Genomic DNA, 25674 nt, shown 5'->3' with positions numbered 1-25674 from the left:
ATATAATTTATTGGTTCATCATTCATTTATTAAATTATTTTTTTTAATTTTATCTTTAGAACCGAACTAGGTATGGATCTATATCTATATCCATGTTTGCTTTGTTTGGTGAATAAAACTATGAATACGGGGTGTCGGTTGGATGTAAAAATTTATAATTATATTTATTTTAAATATATATAAATATAATTTAGATATTAAAAATATAATATAAATATAAATATAAATCAGTTAATTAATTTTTATAATCATAGAATTAAAAAAATTATCAAATAGATAGCTAATTAAATTAATAATATATTAATAAATTATTTTTTTCTAAAAAATATATAATTATTATATAAAATTAAATAAAATGATAAATGATATTAAATATTCGGATACTTATCAAATCAAATGGTTACCTATTCACATCGTTCGGATGCCCAAATTTATATCTGGTCACTTTCACCCTTGTAGCATCCTTGTAACCAACTTTCTTCTTTCGTCTTACCAAAAAAAAAAAAAAAAAACCAACCTTCTTTCGTTCCCCATTTTAAAAATTTATCTTTACTTCAAATAATGTAATTATAATCCCTCGATCCTCTCTCTCTGTTTCCCTCTTTTTGCTTCCATGGCTTCGATTTCTAAGCTCTCAAATCCTAACCTCGCCGCCGCTTCATCCCGCTCCTCTTCCGCCCTCCGATCCGAGCCGACATTCTCACTCAAGTTCCTCACAGGAGCTCCAATTCAGAAGCAACTCTCGTCTCTCCGCCTATCGGTTCGAAGAGATCGCGTCGAGAGGAGCTCATTGGTGTATGCTTCGATTCTCCCTTCCATCTTTCTCAGTTCTTTCTCCCTTTATGTTTGATTTTTTTTTAGTTTCTAATCTGTGGGTTTCAATTCATTAATTGACCAGCAGAACAGTTAAAAAGATTCTGAAAAGTCGATTCTTTTTTGTTAGAAAATTGTTTTTTTTTATTTCTAGTGTTGATTTGCTTTTGCTATTTTGTTCTTCTGATTGCTATTTTATTGTGAAGAGCTTGAGTTGGTTTGGTTTGATTTCTTTTTTGTAATAGACTTGGATTAGGTTTGGGCTTGCAACTAGACCATTTAAAATTTAAATAGCATATATATAGCTTGGCTGAAAGTTTCATTTTACGGCATGGTTCTGTCAAAGGAATCTGAATTAACCTAATCTATGTTGGTAAGTTGTTAACAGAGCTTTTTTTTTTTTTTTTTGGTTCTTCGTTTCTTGTCTTCAATTCTGATCTCTCTCTCTCTCTCTCTCTCTCTCTCTCTCACACACACACACACACACACACACACACACAGAGATTTGAGCTTTCCTTTTCTTTTTCCCTATGTTCTAGAATATGATCATTAAAACTTGATCCCCACATCGGGGGTCGCAGTAAGAGACTAAACGTGACTCCCATAACGGAAAAGGCTTTAGAAACACAAGGAGACAAACTATTCAAAAATTAGCATGGAAGAGCTCTCATTTGTTATTATTAAAAAGTAAAAGCAGAGGTATTGCATTGGTTCTAGAACTCTTAAAAGGATTAATCTGCTTATATAGATGTAGAATGGTCTAATAGGTGAAAGGATGTTGAGAGAAAGAGCTATCTAATGACAACGGCATTTTAAGATATTTGGAGCCATACAAGACTCAATTCAACACCTAGAAGAGTTCAAGGTTTCCAGAAGACCAGAAAGTGTTTGAAATCTTGTGTTAGTAATACAAGCATCGATGCATGCATCCTATGAGTGCATATGTGTATGTATACAGATACATCTGCAACAGCATGCCTGTGTATGAGTGCATGTGTCTGCACCATAATATCCGTGAAGTTTTCTGTTGTCTAATTGTTTACTTTTATCCTGATTTTCTGAGTTGGTACTTTATGGAGATTTTTTTCTATCGACTCTATATTCCAGTGTGAGATGTTCCCAACAAGACGGAAATGGTGCTCCAGCAAAGAGAACAACACTCCATGACCTTTATGAGCAACAAGGCCAATCTCCATGGTATGATAATCTTTGCCGCCCAGTAACAGATCTGCTTCCACTCATTGCAAGTGGAGTACGGGGAGTTACGAGCAATCCAACGGTAACTTTTACTTATATGTTGAAAGCAAAAAAAAAAGGCTTTTTTTTCAATATTTTTAATCTTTTAGCTTTCATATCTGATTATCTGCTCTGTAATGCTGTTGCAGATTTTCCAGAAAGCAATTTCATCATCCAGTGCCTATGATGAACAATTTAGGTAGCTATTATCTATCTAACTCCACTTTGTTAATTCTCCATTCATCCATATTGTCTGGTGTAGATTTTCTACTTTTCTTTATGAATCAGTCTTAGATGTCTTGTTACCTCACGCTTTCAGTTTTGATTTTTAATGCTAAACTGAACACTGCTGCAGAAATAACGGGCACATGTATAATATCTTTAGGACAGTCAGCAGCAATTGCTGGATTTTCAGCATCCCTTGTACTCTGTGGAAAACATGGCAATTTTTTATTTGATTAATTGGCAGAATATCCCTCTTCATAGTGCTTAATTGTGCAGAATATTCTCTAGAAATCATTTACCATGCAAAAGTGCTGCATAGCAATTGTTTTTCTCTAAGAATTTCTCATTTCCCTCCAGTGAAGATTGACTAATAAAAAACACCAGATAATGAGTACAATAACATTGTTATTTCGTACAAAGATGTAGATATTATTTGTGATATCTCATTGGTACTAAAATTATTTCTCACTTTGCCTATCATGCTTGTCTTATCATTCAATTAGTGGCAGTTAGGAGATGTGCGGATGATGCTAGGCTGCACTTGGGATGGAATGTTATGGTCAAAAGATTTATTTTTTGGCCATCATATATTATATCATGCTTGGCATATACTTTTGGTTTTCTATCAATTGCTAGTTGGGCTCAGAGGATTTAATTTTAAAAAATGAGATTGGATTTCTTGAAAGTCGGTCAATGTGAAACCGCTGCACAAGAAAAGGATGAAAGACATCCTCTATTGGAATTAGTCGCATTTCTCAGTTGTTGTAGTCTAAGCCTTCTGCATCTCATTGTTTCAAACCAACATTAGCCATCTTGCTTTTAGAATGCAATCATTCATGCCTAATGTGATGGATGTCTCTCAATGAAGGTGTTGGATGACGTATGTTGGATGTTGTGAGAATAATTTAGTTATTGGCCATCATGTATTTTATCATGATTCGCGAGTACTTTTGATTTCTATTAATTGGTAGTCTGGACCCAGGAGACAATATCTTAAAAGAATAGGATTGGCTTTCTTGAAAGTCAGTTATTGTGAAAACATATCGCAAGAAAAAAATAAAAGACATCCTCCAATTAAATTAGCCACATTTCATAATTAACGTAGTCTAACCCTTTTCCATATCATTGGTGCATACCAACATCAGCCTTCTTGCTTTTAGGATGCAACCCTTCATGCCCAATCTGATAGATTTCTCTCAATGAAGGTGCTACACAACAAATGTTGGATATTGCAAACATAATTTGATGAATGCATTTTATCTTAGGTCAGCTGTTTCTTTGCTTTTTTGGATAATTCTGCATGCCTCCCTAACAGTGTAATATCTACACAAGAAAGGACACAAACCTACCTTCACACACAAACCTACCTTCACACACACGCACACGCACGCACGCACGCACACAAAAAAAAAAAAAAAAAAAAGCAAAAGAAAAAAGGTGTCTTCTCTTGGAAATGTCCATACAAAACTGCTGCATAAGATTTGGGAACCGGGGAAGAAAATACTTTTGATAAAACATAGGTTATTGGTGAACTTTTATCATTTTTATTCCTATACTTTCAAATCTTTAGTAAAAAGTTTGCCACTTGAGACCTTCTCAGGTATTAATTTTTTTTTTTTTTGGAACAATATGTCTTAGTCAGTTTAAAGTAATGTCTTCAAGTTATGTACTATGTGATAATCTCTGAATTCATGATGATTTCAGGCAGCTTGTGTCAGCTGGAAAAGACATAGAAAGCATTTACTGGGAACTTGTTATAAACGATATTCAAGATGCATGCAAACTTTTTGAACCTATTTATGATCAAACAGATGGTGGTGATGGTTATGTATCTGTTGAAGTCTCTCCTAGACTTGCAAATGATACCAATGGAACTATTGAAGCTGCAAAATGGTTGCACCAAGTGGTTAATCGTCCCAATGTCTACATAAAGATCCCAGCTACTGCAGAATGTGTTCCTTCAATTAAAGAAGTAATCTCAAATGGTATATGTGTCAATGTTACAGTAAGTTCCATTACTCACTCTTCTCTTGCCTGCTTATTGGAGATTAGGATTAAAATTTCAGAATGTGTTTTGTGCACTTGTAGAATACATAGCTGATTCATGCCCTATTTGGTAATTGTATGTCTATCTGATTTTATCTTTGTATCAAGATCATCTTCATTTGTATTGATCTGATGTTTAAATCTGCAAGACAGATGATTCTTTCTAAGAGGAAATGGATATGGTATGATGAGACTTAATAGAGAAAGTTTTCTACCAGTGTCACTAAGAGAACTTCCATTTCCTTGCCTATCTTCACTCTGCCTTCTCTCTTGCTGGAAGTTCTAATCACGCATCAATGGTGCACGTTTTTTATTTTTAATTGGTGTTCATGTTCTTTCTATTGATGTGCTTAATGTAATGTTTTTCAATTGTTTTTTCCTTTGATTTTTATCTAAATGTCATGTCCCAGTAGAAATCTAGTTATTCTATTTTGATTTATTTGCAATCTCGTTTGCATTCAACCATAAAGTCATATGTTGTTCAAACGATTGATTGGTATGTATTACTGATGACAGCTGATCTTCTCACTATCAAGATATGAAGCAGTCATTGATGCTTATTTGGATGGCCTTGAGTCTTCTGGTTTGGATGACCTGTCTAGGCTTACCAGTGTAGCTTCTTTTTTTGTCAGCCGTGTAGACACCCTTATAGACAAGATGCTTGAAGAAATTGGGACAACTGAAGCTCTTGATCTCCGAGGCAAGGTAAAAATATAAAATGCCTTATGACCTCTGTTCATTTGGAAACATGGAAATGCTAGAAGTTAATCATGGTTTTATTTTAAAACTTCTTTAGGCTGCAGTGGCTCAAGCAGCTTTGGCATATAGTCTCTATCAAAAGAAATTTTCTGGTCCAAGATGGGAGGCCTTGGTAAAGAAAGGTGCGAAGAAGCAAAGATTGTTGTGGGCATCAACCAGTGTTAAGAATCCTGCATATCCTGACACTTTGTATGTGGATCCTCTCATTGGACCTGACACGGTGAGCCTCAATATTTCTTATTACTCTGATTATAATTTCTCATAGAAGTTTCAGAATATGCATGCTAGAAAAAAGGAGGCTGTTTTATATATAGACTATTTTTTTTCTTTTCTTTTCTTTTTTTTTTTTGTAAGTGTTATAATCCGCATTCTAGTATGATTCAAAAAATCCAAATATACTTATCACATGAGTACTCATATTTTTTTAGGATTTTTTGCGTGTATACCCTCCTAAACATTCAAATTTGTATGAATATCCTTTCAAAATTAATATTTGTATATATATCCTCATAAAATACTTATTTTGCATGTATATCCTTCTTTTTTCTTATTTTTTTGCATATGTGCCCACATCATTTAACGCTGTTAAAGATTAATGGTTTAAAATTTAAATGACTAAAATATTCTTATGGATAGATGTTCAAAAAGAGGATATTCATGCAAATTTGAATATTTAGAAGGATATATACACAAAAAAATTCTAATTTAATTTTTATCTATTTCATCTAAATGGATTCAGGCCCTCTTACGCTACAATATAGTAATATATTGCATAATATAACAACACGATGATATTATATAATATTATATATATATATATATTAGAATACTATATTATATTTTATTTTTATGTAAGATGGGACGATTATATCCATCTTATAACAACATGATATACCTTATACACTTCACAAAGATATTTTTGATAAAAAATTTATAAAATAAAATATAATAAGATTATAAATTTTTATTATTACATAATGTCTAAATCCACAACTATGTCCATTCTATGCAAATGTATAAGTTATTCATCTAATATCAGGTTTAGATATTTTTCTTAGAAGCATATTATCATACATTAGAGGAAACATGGATGGTTATGATTTGTTTATTTAAATAAAATAATTTTAATCTATTATTTGATAAAAAAATTATTTTATCTATATAAATTAATAAATAAAATAAATTTAGTATTTTAGTTGTATATATTAATTTTTTTCTATTAGAATAAGAAAAGAATTAACAAACCAAGAGATGTGTATTTATATTAAGGGTTTTTTGCATGTATATCCATCCAAATATCTAAATTTACATGAATATCCTCATAAATTACTATTTGCATATATATCCTTATAATTTTTTTTTTTGCACATCTATTCATAAGGATATTTTAGTCATTTTAATTTTAAACTGTTAATTTTTAATGGTGTTAGATGATATGGGTACTTATGCAAAAAAAGATATTTTATGAGGGTATACATATAGATACCAATTTTGAAAGGGTATTTATGCAAATTTGAATGTTTGGGAGGGTATACATATAAAAAAATCATTTTTTTTATGGTGCACCTGAATGTTATGAACAGTAACCAAACTTAGAGAATTGAATATTATTGAGTTGGAAAGGAACCAGTAGCAAATAAGTAATTTCCATGGAACCCATCTCTTTGCTAAAGGAATTCAGGCAAAGCAGTACCAATTTGTGGTATCACATCTGCTAACTATTTAGTAGTTCTTTGAGCTGCATAGGTGATGGTATGATGGTACTCAGGTTCCACCTATGTCTGACTTTTATGCAAAATGTGGATAAGTTGGGTCCCAATATGGTTTTGCGACCAAAACTATATGCTATCATATCATTATTTTAATTTTTGATAGAATATTATAATTCTAATTTTTTTGTCAAAGATCATGTAAAATGCTAGTATTTTGAGCAGGCAGGTTTCACAGTCTGGTACGTTCAGATCCTAGTTAATTCAATCTGGTAGTTATGGACTTCAGATCTCCTCAAAAAGGTTATAGACCCCATAGAGCAGGGCTTACTAAATTGTGTGCATGTTTGATCTTCTATGCTTTCAGGTTTTGACCATGCCTGATCAAGCTCTGCAAGCCTTCATCGACCACGGCACTGTTTCAAGGACCATCGGTTCAAATCTGTCAGAGGCTGAGGGTATCTATAGTGCGCTCGAGAAGTTGGGCATCGACTGGAACAAGGTTGGGTCTCAGCTTGAAGCTGAAGGTGTTGACTCTTTCAGGAAGAGTTTCGATAGCTTGCTTGTTAGCCTGCAAAAGAAGCTTGATTCCCTCAAGCTGGTCGGTCTGTAGGTGAAAGCTATTGTTTCAGTTCCCAGCTATCAGCTGTCCTCAATAAAGCTGGGTTGGTTTTTTAACTCGTAAATTGTACTTTATTCTAAGTTGAGGTTTGCTTTGTGTGGACTAAGATAGGTTGTGAATATATGGTTTCTGAGTATATTTTTGTGTTAGTAGATCGCAAGTGATAGCACCATTTAGAGCTATGAAATTTCAAAGGGGATTAAAGCCAGCGAACATCTCAAGGAAATAAGTTGGTGGTCGGCAGTCCACCCAGTGCCACCTTCCTTCACCCACAACCTTTCCAGCAAAGCAGGTTCATGATTTATTTGCGTTCTACTATATATCCAAATGCAGCCAATTGGCACACTAGTTTGATGTTTTTGAAGTAATTTTCAAGCTTTTTAAATAGTTTTAGGAACGTAATAGAATTTGAAGCCCATGAAACCAAACCATCATAAGAATTCTGTGTTTCAATTCGGTTACTCGTCCTATGAGCTGTCTAGGTACAACTCCAGTGGAGTTGTATTGATCATAGATCATAAATCTTACTATAGCTGGAGAAAGAATTAAACAGTTCAGATACAGGTTTTTCTGTACTGCTGAGATTTGAATACAATGCCGAAGAATTCAGAAAATCCAATAGGAAATTTTCTCTTTTCTTGGAATTCGATCAACAAGGAGAGCATAATTTGCCTCAGCAACTGGATCAACTAGTGGTAGGAAGACTTCAACACAAGTAAAATGGATTATATTTGTACCTATTGCCGTAGAAAATCATCTTGGGTTGGTTGGAGTTGAGCGGCATCTTGGGTTGGTTGGAGTTGAGCGGCAATCGTAGGATCATGACGGCAAGACAGCGATGATAGGATTGTAAGGTAAGTCACTGATCGGAGTTGGTTCTGATGGAGATCTTTCAATGTTCAAGTCAAAATTTTGAAACAGATGTGAATGAGTGAGCGTGTTGGGAGAGAAGTGATTTCATACTTTAGGGGTCCTCTGTTGGCCTTTATTTATAGGTAGAGATTGAAGAGGTATGAGAAATAAGGAGAATCATGTGGTTAGCTTTGGCTTATTGGGTGAGATATGTTCGTTATTGTTTGCTTTATTTGGAGAGATATACTTGTTATCTCCTGCCTCAAGGGGAATGTTGACTCGAGAAGGAGAATCGACAGTTAGTTCAGCTTTATTGGGTGAGATATTCTTGTTAGTTGCTTTCTTATCTGCTCATGGTAGGTTGTCATGTGGATTCTGAGATTTTTTTCAGTTGGTGTAAATCAGGTATAATATTTTTTTTGAAATATCAGCAGACGTTGGCCATCATCAAAGTTGGATCGGGTTCAGCTTCCTTGTGCGTCGGCTTTATTTAAGGAAAGAATTTTCTATCCATAATATATGTCCTTCTACTCTCAAGTCCGAACTAGAATTAAATTGGATAAAGAGAGTATATCATATATGAGCTTTAAGTTGTAGCCGTCGCCAATCTTGATTCAGACGTCCAGCGTGTGGAGATTGTAGCATTATTTTAAGCAAGCTGCTTTTGGATAGTTGACTTAACCTATCTCAAGTTGGATAATATAAGCCGAGGTGTTCAGGCATCTTTAAATGGTCTCTAGAAGGTAACATATTTTTTGGCTCATCTTCGAAGTGGCGCTAAGTATGTACAATAATTTCTTCGAGAATCTCGGCTCAAATCGGCATTATTGATGTTTTAAGCCTTCAAGGATTTTTTTTTTACCACTGTTGTGTGTAGCTTGTAGCTTGGCTCGTCTTAGAGGCTGCCTTTGCTCATGGTCGTTCGAGGTCTTCAGCTCGGATGACTTGTATTTGTGGGCTGTGAGGGTCCTTTGCTCAACTAGTATGAGAAATGCCATTTGGTCGATATTGTCGTGGCTTCTACTCGACTTGTCCCTGGGCAAGGAGTGCCATTAAATCGGTATCGTCGTGGCCTCTACTCCACTTGTCTATGGATAACGAGCACCATAGGGCCGATGTTATCGTAGCCTCTACTCGACTTGTCTGTGGGCAAGGAGCACCATGGGCCGATGTCGTCATGGGCTCTACTCGATTTGTCCGCAGGTAAGGAGCACCATAGAGCTATTATCGACATGGCCTTTGCTCCACTTGCCCATGGGCAAGGAGCACTATGGGCCATTATTGTCGTGGCTTCCACTCTGCTTGCCTGTGGACAAGGAGAACCATAGGGTCATTGTCGTCATGGCATCCACTCTGATTGCCTGACGGTTGTCGTTGTGGCTTTCACTCTACTTGCTTGTGGACAAGGAGTGCCATTAGGCCGTTGAGTTGTGAATTTGCATATAAAGAATGAGAGGACTCGTCGGATTAGCTCTGGCCAGGCCTTTCAATTTTTAAGTCAGGTTGGATTTTAGAATAACAATAAAGAAAATAATAGATGATTAGAGCTATGTTATCTTATTTTAGTTAGTTTGCCTCTAGTCGGTCTTCTTTGGTTGGCGTTCTTTAATCAATTTTTTTATCTTGGCTTCCGAGAGCTTGGCTTCGAGAGATCGATCTTTGGGAGCTCGATTTTCAGGAGCTCACTTTTGTGGGGTTGGTCTTTAAAGGTCGACTTTTAGGAGCTCGATCTTATGGAGGTCCACTTTCTTAGATCGATCTTGGGTTTCATCTTGGCATCGGGATTCACTTCAACCTTGCTCTTTTATCCTGGCTCAGTCTTGATCTTAGCCTTTGGTTTGATAGCTCGGCCTCGATTTTAATATTTTTCTCACATCGATCTCGATTTTTGTCTCGACTTATCTTGGGCTTGATAGCTCATCCTCGATCTTGATCTTTGCCTCGACTCGATCTTGATCTTTTTCTTTAAACAATTTTGGTCTTGATAGCTTGGTTTCAGTTTTGATTTATCTTAGCTCAGTTTTGATCTTTGCCTCGACTTGATCTTGATCTTTGCCTCAGTTTGGTCTTGGCTTTTGCCTCAACTCGATCTTGGCCTTTGTCTTAATTCGGTTTTGGCCTTTGCTTTAACTCGGGTGCTTAAAGATCTATAGTCCTGCAAGAAAGAAAGAAAATGAAATGATGGATGAGGGCTTGAGAGCATCTTACCATCAAAATTTTATGAGAATTTCTCTCTTTTAGAGCCTGTTCTCTTGGAATATCCTTGATTCTATTCAGATAGATGAGGAAGTATAGATCCATCATGATTTAGGGGGCAGAGTTCAAGGGATTTCCGTAATCTTCTTTCTTATTTGGATTTTAATATGTAATGATTTCTTTTCTTATTTGGATTTTAATCTGTCACGATCTTCTTTCCTATTTGAATCCTGTCAAGAATTTAAATTTTGAAATATGGACGAGGAAGTATGGATTTGTCATGATTTAGAAATCGGAGAATTCCTATAACATCTTTTATCTGGATGTTGTGATCTTCTTCCTTATTTGGATGATGTAATCTCCTTATTTGAATGCTGTGATCTTCTTCCTCATTTGGATCCTGTTAGGAATTTAAATTTTGAAATATAGATGAGAGAGTGCGAATTTGTCATGATTCGAGAGTCAGGAGGATTTTCATAGCCTCCATCTTTATTTGGACGTTACGATCTCCTTTCTCATTTGGATCACATACTCTCCAATTTCAAGTCCAACTAGAATAGCCTGGAGGGCATCAATCGATCGGCTTGACTCACGGCCATAGAAGAGGAAGCATAGATGCCTCAGTCTGGCTATTTTGGAGATGATCGAAGATATATACCTCTGATCTAGTTGATGCCTAATCGAGGTAGAGATGATCAAAGGTCAATGGCCAAGCAGTTGAAGTTGGCATCATTCACGAACTCAAGGATCGCCTATAGGACTTTTTTTGAGAAGATCTCTTTATCGTTTGGGATTAGTTTGAAGACTTCGTGCATCCTTCTCTATCTTCTTGTTCTCTCTTTCCCCATTGGCCTATGGAGGACTTTATTTTATTGGAAGGAAGCCATGGGAAGAGAAAAAAAGCCTTGGAAGTGGGGGATGTCTCGATCCGAAGATGATTGGATCTGATTGATTTGGAGGCAGTCGGATTTGATCGATATTGGCCGATCTGCAGATGGTCAAATCTGGCCAATATTTTCTTTGAATATAGTATAATTTTAAAATTTAAAATTCATCTTCACTGTTTATTATCTAAATAATTATTATTAGAATGTGGTCATAAAAGACCATCTCGATCCGATAGTCTTAGCTATGTCAATCAATAAAATTCGATTTCAACAGTTACGAATGGTCGCATGATGATCTGATAAATAGAGATTACCAATGGATTCAAAAATTTACAATAATAATCTCGATGATGTTTGTAGCATACTATTAAAATTTCACTTCAATCGGACATCATTATTATAGTCAATTTAGCATAGAATTATTTTGACCATTAAATAAAAAATGAGTGATGAAAAGGCCAAATGGCATTCAATTATAAGACGATTTTTTAGATAAATGATCTTTGTAATCACTTTAATTATTTATACGTTGATGATCATAAAATTTAAATTGTGCCTATATGAACCATCCACGTTAAGCAGATCTTACAAAAGCACAAGCATAATTATTTGAAGACTTTAAGAATGAGTATCAAGAGACATATAATTTTGGATCATTTATATATGCGCAGTTTGAATTTTACAATCACCATCATATAAATGATTAAAGTAGTAGCAACGATCATTTATCTAAAAAATTATCTTATAATCGGATGCCGTTTGGCCTTTTGATCACTCATTTTTTATTTAATGGTCAAAATCATTTTATACTAAATTGATCATGATAATGATGTCCGATTGAAGTAAAATTTTGATAGTGTGCTACAAACATCACTAAGATCATCATTATAAATTTTTGGATCCATCGGTGATCTCTATCTATAAGATCATCATGCGGTCGTTCGTGGCCATCGAAATCGAATTTTATTGATCGACATAGTTAGGGCTATTGGATTGAGACGATCTTTTGTGATGACACTTTAACGATAATTACTTAGATAATGAATGATAAAGATAGATTTTAAATTTTAAAAGTACACCATATTCAAAAAAAAATATAAAATTTATATTCTACCTATGGCAGCGCTTATTCATAACCACTGCCATACATACCTATTGCAGTGATTATGCATAACCGCTATCATAGGTTATGTATGGCAGCGGTTTTAAAATCCGTTGCCATAGGTTAGGTTTTTTCCCAACCCGCCCACTTTTCTTCATTTCACACCGGCGTTTTGGTTTCCCTCCTCTCTCTCTCCTCTCTACCCGAGCCCTACTCTCTCCGTCACCGGCACGCCTTGCCATTGCCCCCTCCCTCTAGCGCCACCATCGACTCCCTTTTCTCTGATCTCCCTCGACCCTGCGCCCCGCCTCCCTCTTCCCCAGCCTCCCTCGACCCTGCACCCCGCCTCCCTCTTCCCCACCTCTCTCTTTCCCCAGCCCCACCTCCCTCTTCCCCTGACCCTACCTCCCTCGGCCCCGGCCTTCCCTAGCCCCACCTCCCTCTTCCCTGGCCTTGCCTCCCTCTTCCCTCGACCTCGGCCTTCCTCGACCCTGCCTTCCTCTTCCCCTGCCCCACCTCCCTCTTCCCTCGGCCCTACCATCGGCCCCCTTTGGCCCCATGCCCCCCTCCCTTGGCCTCGGCCACCTTTGGCCCTGGCCCCCTTTGGCCCTGCATCGCACCCTGCCGCCACCCCCTTCCTCTAGCACTGCTGTCGGTGACTCCCACAGCTCTGTGCGACCCCCCTCCTTGCAGCTGCAAGTTGACTTTTATTTATTTTATTTTATTTTATATTATTTTTATAATTATATTTATAATTTATCATAATAATATTTAATAATAATTATGTCACAATAATTATATCATCATAATATTTAAAGAAAATCACCATCGACGGGTTCTAGGCCTTGTCGGTGGCTGTGGGCCGTGCCGTCGGGTTCTGGGTCATGCCAGCGAGTTTTGGACCGTCGAATTCTGAGCAAGACCGATGGGTTCTAGGCTGGGCCTGCGAGTTCTGGGCAATGCCGGTGGGTTTTAGACCGTGCCGGTGGGTTCCAGATCGTCGGGTTCTGGGTTGGGCCGGCGGGTTCTGGGTCGGGCTGGCGGGTTTTGGATCGTCGAGTTCTGGGTTGTGTTGGTGGGTTTTGGGCCATGCCGGTGGATTTTAGGCCATCGAATTCTGGGTTGTGTCAGTGGATTCTGGGCCGTGCCGGTGGGTTTTGGACCGTGCCACTTTATGAAAAGTGTTTTCTTTTAGTGATGATTTTGGATGAAAAATGGTTAATTCTTAGCATGATTTTAATGATATTTTTCTCTTGTTTTTCTCTTCTTCTACAAATATTTTAATAATTCTGAATGGCATGGCGATCTTGGATGGCTTGCGGCTATTTAGTGGGCAACCATTCGCAATTGATTTGGTTTACTTGGAGTAGATACCAAAAGTAATATTACAATGCATCATTAAATAGTGAATTTTTTACTTTAGAATTAATGTAATTCTTATTATGAAATTTATTGCATAAAATTTTTTGAATTACTATTAGTTCCTATTGCTTTTGCTTGTTGCATTACATAATGATAAACCTGTCAATTGATTAGTGTACATAATCTATGGTATCTGTATATTTATATATTTTTGTACGGTTGGAAGAATTATATAGAATGATCAATTGATTGTCCAATTTAGATAGTTTAGAAATTATAAATAATTTTATAGGTAATTACAATAATTAAATGATATACTGAGGGTTTGAAAAAAATTTCAGACAGTATTTTTTTTTATTCTTCCTACATGAAAGAACTAAGGAGAAATACTGCTAAAATTTCTTTCGGTCTCTATTGCATATCGTTTAATTATTGTAATGGGGTGTTGTTGTGAGGATGGTGCCTAGGCATATCTTTGATGATACCGAGATCGATGACGATGTTGAACCATGTATATAAAGTGTTCCTCTAGGATAAATTTATCTGGTGTTGTCGAGGTCCTAGATACATTTGTCAAGAGCGATGGTGATGTCCATATTATAAATGCCATTAGGCGATGAGTTCAATATCCTAGTATAAATGTCAGTATTTATTTATTAATGCTTTACTAATATTATTGTTCAAAAACATGTTATATTGATTAATGTTCATTAATGTTGCAGGTCATGATGGCACCAAAATGCCAACTAGCTTTCACCCCTGCCCCTCGGTGGGCTATGCAGAGCTCTGCATCTGAGCCACTGTCAGAGTATACTCCATCCACCTCCATATTGGCTTCAGTTTTGTAGGCACCACCGGCATCTGAGTCTCCACTGGTAACCATATCTCCGGCACATACTCCACCTATCGATGAGGCTTCATCGACATCTACATTGCATGATCCCAATGAGAGTAGATTTTTATTGTGTCAATTATTTATTTATTTATTTATTTGTATAGTTATTACACACTTATATACTCGTAATATATTTTCATTGTAGATGCATCATCTAATAGAATATTTTATGGTCCTACACGAATGCCGCCTGTGTGGAACTGCCAGCATCAGGTCATGGTGGAGTACGATAAGGAGAGGAGGTCAGTAGGAGAGACCATATGGGAAATGCTTTCCTTTTTCAGAGTGCTTGTGAGGCAGTCCGACATTATTCCCGTACTGCCTGTAGACTGACGATAGATGGACGCTGGTGTTAAGGACCGTATGTGGGAAGAGATTTAGATAAGTGTATCTTAATTATATATATGCATGTGATATGTTTACACTATATTTGATTAGAATAATTTCATAACTGACTTTTGATAACTTTGTGTAGAGGAGTATGACTTTTCAAATCATGAGAGGGCTCGAGATGTCCGACTGTAGAAGATTGAGAAGTTGTATCGGAACTATAAGATCAAGCTCCATAAAAGGTGGCTAGAGCATTGTAGGGATATTGAGGAGGAGCTTGTTCCTTAGATCTAGGACTGTCCCTTGAGTCAATGGGAGGGGATGGTCAAGCATTGGAGGAGCTAGGAGTTTTAGGTTTAATTTGTAACTTATGACTTTTTCATTACACTGATAATTATATTTAATTTTAACTTATGTGATTTAAATATTTTTTAGGCTGTCTCTCATCAGAACTGGAAGAATCAGGCTGCTCAGGAGTATACGCATACTCTCGGCCATGAGTCTATGGCCAGTCTAGTGCATAGAGAGATAATGAATTCTGACTCTTAGTTTATAAGTTATTGAATTGTTATTTTTTTATGTGTTTTTAACAAACTGATCGATTGTTATAGCTGATGAGAGGGGATGATGCCCACTCATAGTGCCATCTTCCAATCCAGTCGTACGGACAAGAAGGGCAGACTGATGAGTGCTGTGATCGAAAAGATTTTTGTAAGTAATAACAAGAGTATGATTAGTATAATTAGTATTATAGCATTTCTTAGAGATTTTATTTGAATTTATAATTACAGGAGTAGTTAGACGCGCTTGCGAGCGAGGGCTCGGACACCTCTGACCTTCATGACCATCTGTCTTAGGTCTTGGGACTTGAGTACTCTGAGAGGATTTGTTGCAGGCTCGGACATACATCGATGAGCTATTGGTCTGAGGCAAGCATCTTCTCACACGCTTCCAGGGTCGTCAGTCGAAAGCAGCTTGACGAGATTTTGGTGCAAGCAGCTCAGGCTGAGGAGCGCGCATCTCAGCTACAGAGCGTCATGTCTACTATGGTGACACAGCCCTCTGCTCATCTTGATGTTGATTTTTCGAGCATTCAGGATATGTTGACCAGTATTTCAACTCCAGCCCCTCCAGCTCTTGCTCTAGCACCTCTCGATTAGGGATGGCAATGGGTAGGATTTGGATCGGATATTGTACTACCCATCCTCAAATTCGAACTTAATATCCTATATCGAAATCCTACTCGATATCTGATTGGATAAGAAAAGAGATACCCATCCTCATACTTAACGGGTTTAGAGATACTTACGAATAACCCATTTTTTCATACCCAATCCATACTCACCTCATGCCTATCCCATATCCAAAAAAAATAAATAATCAAAATAATTTTATGCATATTATCAATCAAAACAAAATTATCAATTCAACATAGAATATAATTTATAAGTTCAGATTTATAGAAATCAAACATAGAAATAGAATTACAATTCAATGTAGAACATATAAATAATCAAAATAATTTTATGCATATTATCAATTAAAACAAAATTATCAGAATTATAAATATATATATTCAGGGTTGGGATATTACTCATATCCGTAGGTTTGGATTCGGATTCGAGTTTGGGTAGAAAACAACACTACCCATACCCTATCCATATCCGTGCTATAGTTTTCGAGTTTTACCCAAATCCAAACCCAAATCCAAACCCAGTCAAATCTTATTTTTCAGATTTGACTGAGTTTGGGTAGGGTGCATACGCATCGGGTTAGATCGATTTTGTCATCTCTACTCCTAGTGATGACGAGATACTTGGAGAGGAAGATTTAGATTTAGCAGATTTTTGATATATTTTATTTTTATTTAAAAAATATTATAATATAATTTGCTCAGTAATAAAATTTGAGTATTTGAGACATATTCCTGCATTATTATTGAGTTTTATATGAAACTTTTGGTTCTTTCAAGTTTTAACTTGAGCAATTATATATTGAACTGCTTTTATCAGACAAAGAAAAGGCAAAAAAAAGATAAATTATATATTTTTTGCTGTCCAACAGTTCATGGCAGTGGTTGCGAACCACTGCTATATCCGTGTCAATCGCCGACATATATCCGTGCCAATCGCTGCTATAATCTATGGCGGCGGTTTAATAACTGCTGCCATAATCTATGATAGCAATTACAAAATCACTATTGTAGAAGATATAGTAGCAATTTTCTAACTGCTACTAAAGAAGCTATAGTAGCGGTTTAGAAGCTATAGCAGCGGTTTACCAACTGCTGCTATATACCACTATGATAGATTGATTTTAGCAGTAGTTTAATAAAAGCTATAGCAGCGGTTTAGGAACCGCTGCTATAGATGCTATAGCAGCGGTTTACCAACCGCTGCTATATACCATTGCGATAGATCGATTTTAGTAGTGGTTTAATAACACTGTTGTACCCATATACGATAGTGATTGCAGTAACCATTGCAACAACCACTGCCATAGACTTACAGTGACGGCGATAGTGGCAATGATTGTGAAATCGCTGTCGTAGGCTATGGCAATGATTTTTTGAGCTATAGCAACGATTTCGAACCACTGCCGTAGTCCTGTCCTGTAGTAGCGATATTTGTAATTTCCTATCTCATCAGGAATGCTGGCTTGGAAAGGAGAATTGATGGTTAGCCCTGCTTTATTGGATAAGATATTCTTGTTATCTTCTTTTTTATTTGTTCACGATAGGTTGTCACGCAGATTCTAAGATTTTCTCCAGCTAGAGTAAATTAGATACAATATTTTTTTAAAATATTAGCAGACATCGACCATCATCAAGATTGAATCGAGCCTAGCTTCCATATGCATTGACTTTATCTGAGGAAAGAATTTTCTATCCATAACAGTACCTATTGATATGAGAAATCGATCGATGTCGGGGCACTGAAGTTGATGATAAGGTGGGCCTCTTGGGCGTGCGACCTACAAGAAAGTCCAAATCGGAGATGGCTCTGACGAAGATCCTCCGATGTTCAAGTCAAAATCTTGTTCAATAGAAGGAGCATGAGAGGCAGAATTCTTGCGTACCTTTTTCAAGGGTCATCTTTTATGGTGGAGAGTTGGAGCTTCAGTTGGTAAGTTAGTTGGCACGATCCTGCACGATCAGAATGTGATTCGTTGGATACAAGATTGTCATTTGATATTTTTAGGATGTGGCATTTATGGTTGCCTTATCAGTTCAACGATAGCTGTTGCCTGGCGAGTGCCATATTTTAAGTGAAACTACTAATCTGAGTACTGTAGAGGTGTGGACTGATCGGTGATGATTAGAGTTTGATCACCTTGTGCCATCATCCTCCATAATGCATGAGTTGTCGGCCGACGAGGAGTCATCAGTGATGATGTGCAAAGGTCGCCAAGCCGCTGTCGATGAGTAAAGCTTCTAGTCAAACGATTGCAGAGGACTAATCGATGAAAGTAGTTGCCAATCTTGAATCATCAGAGAAGATGGTGGCCAACCTTGGATCATCGGAGATCTCTATTGATGGGCCTACTGGATATAGTTATTTGGGGCTCTGGATCTTTTCATAAATTTGATCCATACAAAATTTTCTTCAACATATACCCTCTACTCTTGAGTCCGACTTCAGTTGGGCGAAGAGAGTACACCTGTCATTTTTTAGGCCGATGATGTGAAAAGGGCTTTATGATTGATGGGACGTGCATGACTTTTCGAGGCAGTCTTGAGGCGGCACGATTTAAGTCATCATGATGGAATTAAATGTCCGTCACTTCACTATCTGCTTTTGAATTGTGGCACCGATTAGCATAACTGACGACAGTGACTGACCGAATAGGAGAATGGCATATATGTCACATTCTTCGACTTGTTGGATAAGAAATGATTCGATATCTGAAGATTATCTTCTTCTGGCTATAAATAGAAGAAGAGCTTGTCCTTGATTTCTCTGATTGTTGCTAGAGTCTTCTATTCTCTCTTTCTCTTGTCCATTATGGTAGCTTTTTGAAGCAAAGGGTGCTTCTTCTTCCGTGATGCAACCCTTTCCGAAGGTTTTTCGAAGGCTTTTTAGTGATTGCTTCATTTTTTCTGTCTCCTTCCTTTGCTTCCAGGTGGGTTTTCTTTTTCACTCATCTATTCCTCCATTCTTCCATTTTTTCTTTAAGTATCCTTCCAGTCTTTTTTCTTGAAAATGAATGAGCAGAGCGAGCTAGGTCTCGGTGACTATCACTCCATACTGAACCTAGATGACTTGAGTCGAATTCGATCAGATATGGGATCCCCTCAGCTTTCGATATTAGACTTTTTGGGGTCGATAAGCATGTCAACAACCCACCCCTCGGTCAGTTTGTCGTATACAAGGAAGCGCTTCGGATAGGTTTAAGGTTTTCTATTCATCTATTTTATCTTTGATCTTTTTCATTTTTATGGTTTATCTTTTTGTGCTATTGCCCCAAACTCTTTTAGATTTATCATAAGCTTTTTGGTTCTTTGTTTTATGGCTAGCATCCAACCATTTGTCGATCTCTTCCGCTCCTTCACTATCAAAAGGCATCCTCACTCTAAGGATTTATGATATTTTTCATCCCAGAGGGGAATTTCTTCTTTGATTAAGAGTACTTCATCTTCCATTCATGATTGGAAGGAGCAATTTTTGTTTGTTTCTAGCTCCACGATCGAGGAGTGAAACTTGCCAAGCTAGGATCAGCCACAGGCTTCAGCATTTAAGATCCCAAAGCTAGGGGCCAAGGAAGAAGGTCGCTTCAAGGTCTTTAGAGACTTCGAGGCTCCCTTGATCGATGAATTGATATTCAATGAGATACTTTTCAACACTGAACTTAGCTAGGCTGATCCCAGGGGTGAGTGTTGTATCTATCCTTTTTACTGTCTCTAAGTTTAGTGCTACTGACTAAGGTTAGCTGATTGCAGAAATGAGGTCGGAAGATATTGTTAAGATGAAGCAGAACCTTTCAAAGAAAAGGAAGACTCCCGCAGTCGAAGGTGCCTCCAAGAAGTCGGTGACCCACCAAGAAAAAGATGCAGACGAGCATGGCTCATCGAGCGAGGCCACTAACATCTTGGCAACTCCTACAAGATCGACTCCTTTAGTTGCGGCTCTGATTTCTACAATCTCCCAATCACTGACATCTCTTCCACCCATAGTTTCTTCATTTGCTGCTCCGACGCCCCCTCAAAAGATTGGGGGTGAGGCTTCTCCCGCTTAGCCTTCCACTGTTGCTGGCCCAAGCAGCGTGCTTCTCCTCCCGATGAGATGGATTCAGATGCTTGCCTCATCTCTATTCCTGAGAATATGACCTTTGATGACTAGAGAGTTGTCAAGGAGTTGATTGAAAGGGTGATGCTTTCTGTGGAGCTGAGTGTCATCGACCATATGTTGTTTAGCACTCGACAGTGATTCTCCATGACTGCCGTTCATCAGGTGCCATTTTTATCTTTAGTCTCCTTCCTAGATTTCTCTTCTCATCCTCTTGCTGATAATAACTTCTCCGTAGGTTCTCCATTTTTCGATCGATGTCTTGGACCGTTCGCATAGGGAGGAGATGAATAGGGTTTTGCTCAAAGAAGCCAAATCTGGCACGACGGGGGTGCACAAACAATCCAAAGCGGCCAAGGCAGAGGCCGATAGGCTGAGGGAGTCCCTCAAAAAGACTTCTACGAATCTCACACGATGAGGGGAGGAGCTTTAGTTGGCCAATGCGAAGCTTGTCGAGGCCGAGCAGGAGACTGAAGAGTGAGTGACGGAGGTTAGGGATCAGATCATTGAGGTTAGGTGGGAGGCCAATAAAAAGATTGATGAGGCCCACCGCTTTATCATGGAATCTTTCAAGGCTTCGAAGGATTTCAAGCTGGATCTAGCTCAAGCAATTGACAGCTTCATGGTATTAGAAGAGTATTACGATGCCCAGATTGCATTCGGTCAGGATTCCTTCAATGAGGGACATGAGATCGGGTTTGAAGATTGTCGCCGTCAGGTTGTCGTCCGATTTTCTGATATCGATCTCTCCTTCTTGGATGAGGATGAGGATGACGAGGAGATTGTGGAGGAGGCAGCTCCTCCCCCTTCTGTGGTCGGTCCATCAGGAGCATCTTCGGGTCCCCCAGAAGTCATGTCTGATTCCTTCGATTTTCAAAATGAGGTCAGAAAATAAGGCATGTACTTTCTTCTTCTTTATTTTGTGCAGAAGTTATATTAATGAAATGATATTTCATCCTTTTTATGCTTCCCTTTGCTTGTCTTGTTTTATCCATGCACTCTCATTGAATATACTCCTGCAACTCCTATTGCTGAGCCTTTATCGATGGATCCTTTATCGGTGGCATTTGCAGCAAGGATCAGGTTTCATATGGGTGACCTTGAAAATACTGTTAAGAAGCTAAATAAAAAAGCTTCTGCTCAGAAGGAGCTGTCAAAGACTAGAAAAGTTCTAGACAAGGTCTTGGTAGAAGCCGATCGACTAAGGACGATCAATCACCAAAGCATCGTGGCATACTCCATCGAGAAGGTCTGACTTGCCACTCAATCTGCACAACTATCAAAACTTGTCGAGGATGCCACTGGGGACACCGCTATTCAGGAACAAGATCTTTGTGTTTGACTTCGTTAGTCTGAAAATAGAATTTTGGAGTTGAAGTCGTTGGAGGCTGCTACCAGCAGGGCAAGGAGACATTCTACCGATCATGTGGCATAGCTTCCGAAGGACCTCCACACTGCCCAGGAGAAAATTTCAAAACTTGAGCATTTGCGGAATGCGGTCATCGAATATGATCCATGAAAGAGTCTGCGAACAACCAGAAGATACCGAGGTCTGGTCGGGCATGAATCACCCGATCTCATGTCTCCAAACAACACCGTCAGGCATATGTTTGATGCGGGGTATATGACGGGCTTTTGGATGTGCCAGAATCAGATTAGGATGGTGTTTTGAGACTCAATCTCTCCAATATTTCTCCTGAACGACACCGAGCCCCCTACCACTCGAGATAGGTTCGGAGGTGTAGAGACCCGCGAACTTGGTCCTATTGGTGAGAAAGTCTGTGAGGAGGCTCCCGATGAAACTTTGGAGACTGGAGCTGATCGCGATTGAATATAAAAATTTTTGAGGTCGACGTTCTTTTGCTCGGAAGACCTTCCATTTTGGGACAAGGACTCCTCGATTCCTTTTTCATTGGGTCTTTTATGCATTAATTGTGGACGACCTTCTGATGTTTCGTGATTCCTATGTATTTAAGTTGGATTTGACTAGAGCACATGGTGGCTATGGGGAATGACGGCTATTGTCCCATCCGATGGAATAATGCTTGGGGAAGAATGTCAGACTTGTGAGAGCACACCACATGGTCATATTCTTATTCACAAAGCATCATTTGAATTAATTTCTAGAGTTGGAAAGATATGCTATTTATGGCTCGATGGGCGGTTGCATTTTTTAGGCTGGTAATTGGCGGTTAGTATGGGTGCTAGTGCATATAAATAGAGATCAAAGGTTGGTTGAACTCCATCTTTTGCCTTTCTTCCCTCTATTTCTACAAAAAACTTCTTCTCCCCTCTGCCTCTATGATGCCAACTCTGAAAGCCATCAAAGACAAGGTGAAGGAGAGGAGGGCCATCAAAAAAGCGGCTTAAAAGAGGGTCAAGCATGTCGATCCATCCTCTCACAAGGCACCCTCCACCTCTCTGTCCTCACCATCCTCTAGGGGTGAGGGTGCCCTCCAATTTGAGTGGATTCCTCTCGGAGTCTGGGCATGCTGCATCTAGGACTTTTGGGCCTCTGTAGCATTCGAAAGGGAGGCCACCGATATCGCCACCATTGCCTTTATCCTTGACTTCGAGGATTGTAAGGCCCGCTTATAGCAGATGATGCTGCAGTTGGATCTCCACCACCTTCAGCTGGGAAACAGCGATGAGGAGGTGGAGGCCTTCTCGTCAGATGAGGACTGAGCTCCCTCATCCTTTCTTTTGCTTCTTCTTTTTTCTTCTTTTTCTTTTTTTTTGTAAGGTGATGCTTTAGGCATTACCTTTTTTCTTGTAAATACTTGAATGAAAAAGGTTATCTTTCTTTTTCTAGTATCTCTGTGTATCATGGATGCATACTTTTGGATTTATCAATTTCTTTTTTTTTGGCCGATCAGAGATCATCATTGTCTTTAGTGACTGGCCGATCATAGGCTGTCTTCTTTCCAACTGACTTGGCTGATCGAAGGCTGTCGTATTGTAAGCTAAGGGTCTTGTAGGTTAGCCCTCTGGAGGCCCTTTTAGGCTTTCCCCCGCATCTTGTATGGCTAAGGTCTTAAAGGGCGTTGACTCGCTGAAGAGTGGAGTTCGACCTTCGGGGGTCCCGTAGGTTAACCCCCACCTCTTAGTCATCGAAGTCTTCAATGACAGGGCCAATCAAAGGTCGTCATATGGTCTTCAACTGATTGGCCGATCAAAGGCCGTCGTATGGTCTTCAACTGATTGGTCGATCAAAGGTCATCGTATGGTCTTCAATTGACCGACTGATCAAAGGCCGTCATATGGTTTTCAACTGACCAGCCGATCAAAGGTCATTGTATGGTGGGTTGAGGGTCCTATAGATTAGCCTTCCTAAGGTCCTTTTAGGTTTCTCTCCATTCCTCATATTGGGATTTCAGGATTTCATGTATGCAAAATTTTTCAAAATAAGTACACAACAGAAATTTTAAAAATTTTAGATTAAATCTAATTTAATCTAAGCATGCTTAAGATCAAATCTTAAAATCATAAATAGGATCTACATACGTGAGATAGGATTCAGATACAGAAATCAAATAAAAAAAAAATAAATAAACTTCATACCTTGGCATGGGCCGATCTACACTGTGAATTGATGATCATGGATATCTTCTGAAGGTCTCTTGAAATAGTATAAGTGTCCGATCTCTATGGATATCCACATGAGACTTCGATCTGATCAGAAGCTTTTTGATTTCACTGGGGTGCTAGCTCCCTTGCAGAGATCATATCTTGACGGTTGAAAAATCTTCTTTTCTCTCAAGACAATCTTAGAGAAGAAAAAAAAATAGGAGGATGATGATCTCTACGTTAGAGATCATAAGAAGAACCCTTTCTCTTTTCTTCCTAAAATTTATGCACCAAATCTCTACGCTAGAGATGTAAAAATTTTTGTCCAACTTTTAGATAAAGAGAAGAGAAAAAATTCATGTCCAAACTATAACAAAAGAGAAAGAAGAGGACCTAACAACCAACCTTTGGTTGTTGGTAAGAAAGAAGGGATAGAAGCAACCACCTTACCTCATGCCCTCCACCTCCATGCCGCGCCCTCTCCCTTTAATTTTTTCATGCATACATCCTCTAATTTTTTAGCATCAAAATTTGATCATCATCAGCCATCTAATGCCTCATAAGGTCCCTTGTTTAAATAGAAAGAGAGGATAGGGTTTAGGTGAGAAGATAAGAGTCCAAACTCCCTTGGACTCTATATTTTTTATGCCGCCCAATATCTTCTCCTTTTTCACCCAGGTTTCTCATGGAAATAGGAGTTTAGGAGAGCTTCTTACACACTAATAACTCATGTAAAAAAGAATGGGGTGTGGCATATTTGTTGGCGTCCAAAATCTGGTTGGGCATGAGCTGATTTATGGCGCATGGTGAGAGAGTTTAATCTATATGGGACTCCTCTTTAGGTGGCTAATTTAAATCAATTTAAACTCTAATCAATTTTAATCATATTAGAAATTGATTAGATCTAAGTAGATTAGAATTCAAATCTGATTAGGAACCCAAACTATTTAGATTAGATGTCACCTAATTAGAGGAGTCCTAGTTTTTTTGGACTCTCTTGGTGCTTGAGTCAAACTTAATTTAATCCTAATCCTGAAGAGGAGAATTCTTAGTCCAAATAGGAACTCAAACACTCTTTATTAGATCCTAATCTAATTAAAAATTAAGTCAAACCTAAATCCTAATCAAACAAGAAATAATTCTCCCATACGATTTGGTTATCTCATAACCCAATTAGGCTTATAAATTGAACCAAGCCTATGTCAACTCAAATTAAATCTAATTTAATTAGACTTGATGCAAGTCTCATTGCTCAATCTAATTAACAATTCAATTGCTAAATAAACCTTCTATAACTCACTAACTCTTTAGCGAGTTACTTAATTGCAACTTTTGCATTAGATTAATCATTAATCAAATTGATAATTAAATCCTATCATGATTCATAATCGTAATTCAACTATCTGATCAGTCAAAAGTCTCTTTATGTGTGATCCCATAGGTTCTATTCTATCTGGTAGTGAGATATATTGTGATCCCTATCACAATATCATCAAAACTCCTTTCAATGGGTTGGAATAATTCTAACTCTGCCCATCAAGGATCATCGATCATCGAGATTATGCTTATGGATCTCACAATTCATCAGTGACACCTAGCAGTATATAGTGGCAATCCAGTAGAATAAAAAGTGATGAACCTTTAGGTGTAGTTAACATATGATACAGTCCCTTTATCGTGAGTGCTGACTATATGGTAAGTCATGGATGAATCTTCAAACTTTATCATCGATCATATGATAGATTCAATCAGCTCAAGTCCATATATGATTCTTATAAAATTTTTTTA

At 38.0% G+C, this 25674-nt stretch overlaps 1 protein-coding gene across 7 annotated transcripts; it reads left to right on the top strand.

Annotated features, from left to right (window-relative positions):
* Positions 1-486: 486 nt before the first annotated feature.
* LOC105037637 (uncharacterized) lies at positions 487-16301 on the top strand. Of its 7 annotated transcripts, none has more exons than XR_012143381.1 (13): positions 487-795; positions 1921-2092; positions 2199-2248; positions 3979-4279; positions 4837-5025; positions 5117-5299; positions 7156-7453; positions 7564-7702; positions 14532-14684; positions 14850-14946; positions 15180-15388; positions 15470-15745; positions 15826-16301. XR_012143381.1 is itself a non-coding variant. In XM_073261951.1 (7 exons), the coding sequence occupies exons 1-7, from the start codon at positions 614-616 to the stop codon at positions 7399-7401; spliced, it is 1323 nt and encodes a 440-aa protein (XP_073118052.1). In that variant the 5' UTR covers positions 488-613; the 3' UTR covers positions 7402-7546. The 7 variants fall into 7 exon arrangements, 1 of the variants encoding a protein (XP_073118052.1); XR_012143379.1 differs by having other exon boundaries at positions 14532-14760; XR_012143377.1 differs by having other exon boundaries at positions 14532-14760; positions 14850-15065.
* The last annotated feature ends 9373 nt before the right edge of the window (positions 16302-25674 follow it).

The sequence above is a fragment of the Elaeis guineensis genome, chromosome 8 (genome assembly GCF_000442705.2).
Source record: "Elaeis guineensis isolate ETL-2024a chromosome 8, EG11, whole genome shotgun sequence".
Taxonomy (NCBI): Eukaryota; Viridiplantae; Streptophyta; class Magnoliopsida; order Arecales; family Arecaceae; genus Elaeis; species Elaeis guineensis.
The sequence above is the reverse complement of the archived record's forward strand: the minus strand, read 5'-3'. Positions and strand labels throughout refer to the sequence as shown.

Excerpts from the sequence above, each read along its gene's own strand:
- LOC105037637 (XM_073261951.1), top strand. The coding sequence starts at position 614 with ATGGCTTCGATTTCTAAGCTCTCAAATCCTAACCTCGCCGCCGCTTCA. Across the intron at positions 4,280-4,836 it reads GTATATGTGTCAATGTTACA|CTGATCTTCTCACTATCAAG; the intron begins GTAAGTTCCATT and ends TACTGATGACAG. Across the intron at positions 5,300-7,155 it reads CTCTCATTGGACCTGACACG|GTTTTGACCATGCCTGATCA; the intron begins GTGAGCCTCAAT and ends CTATGCTTTCAG.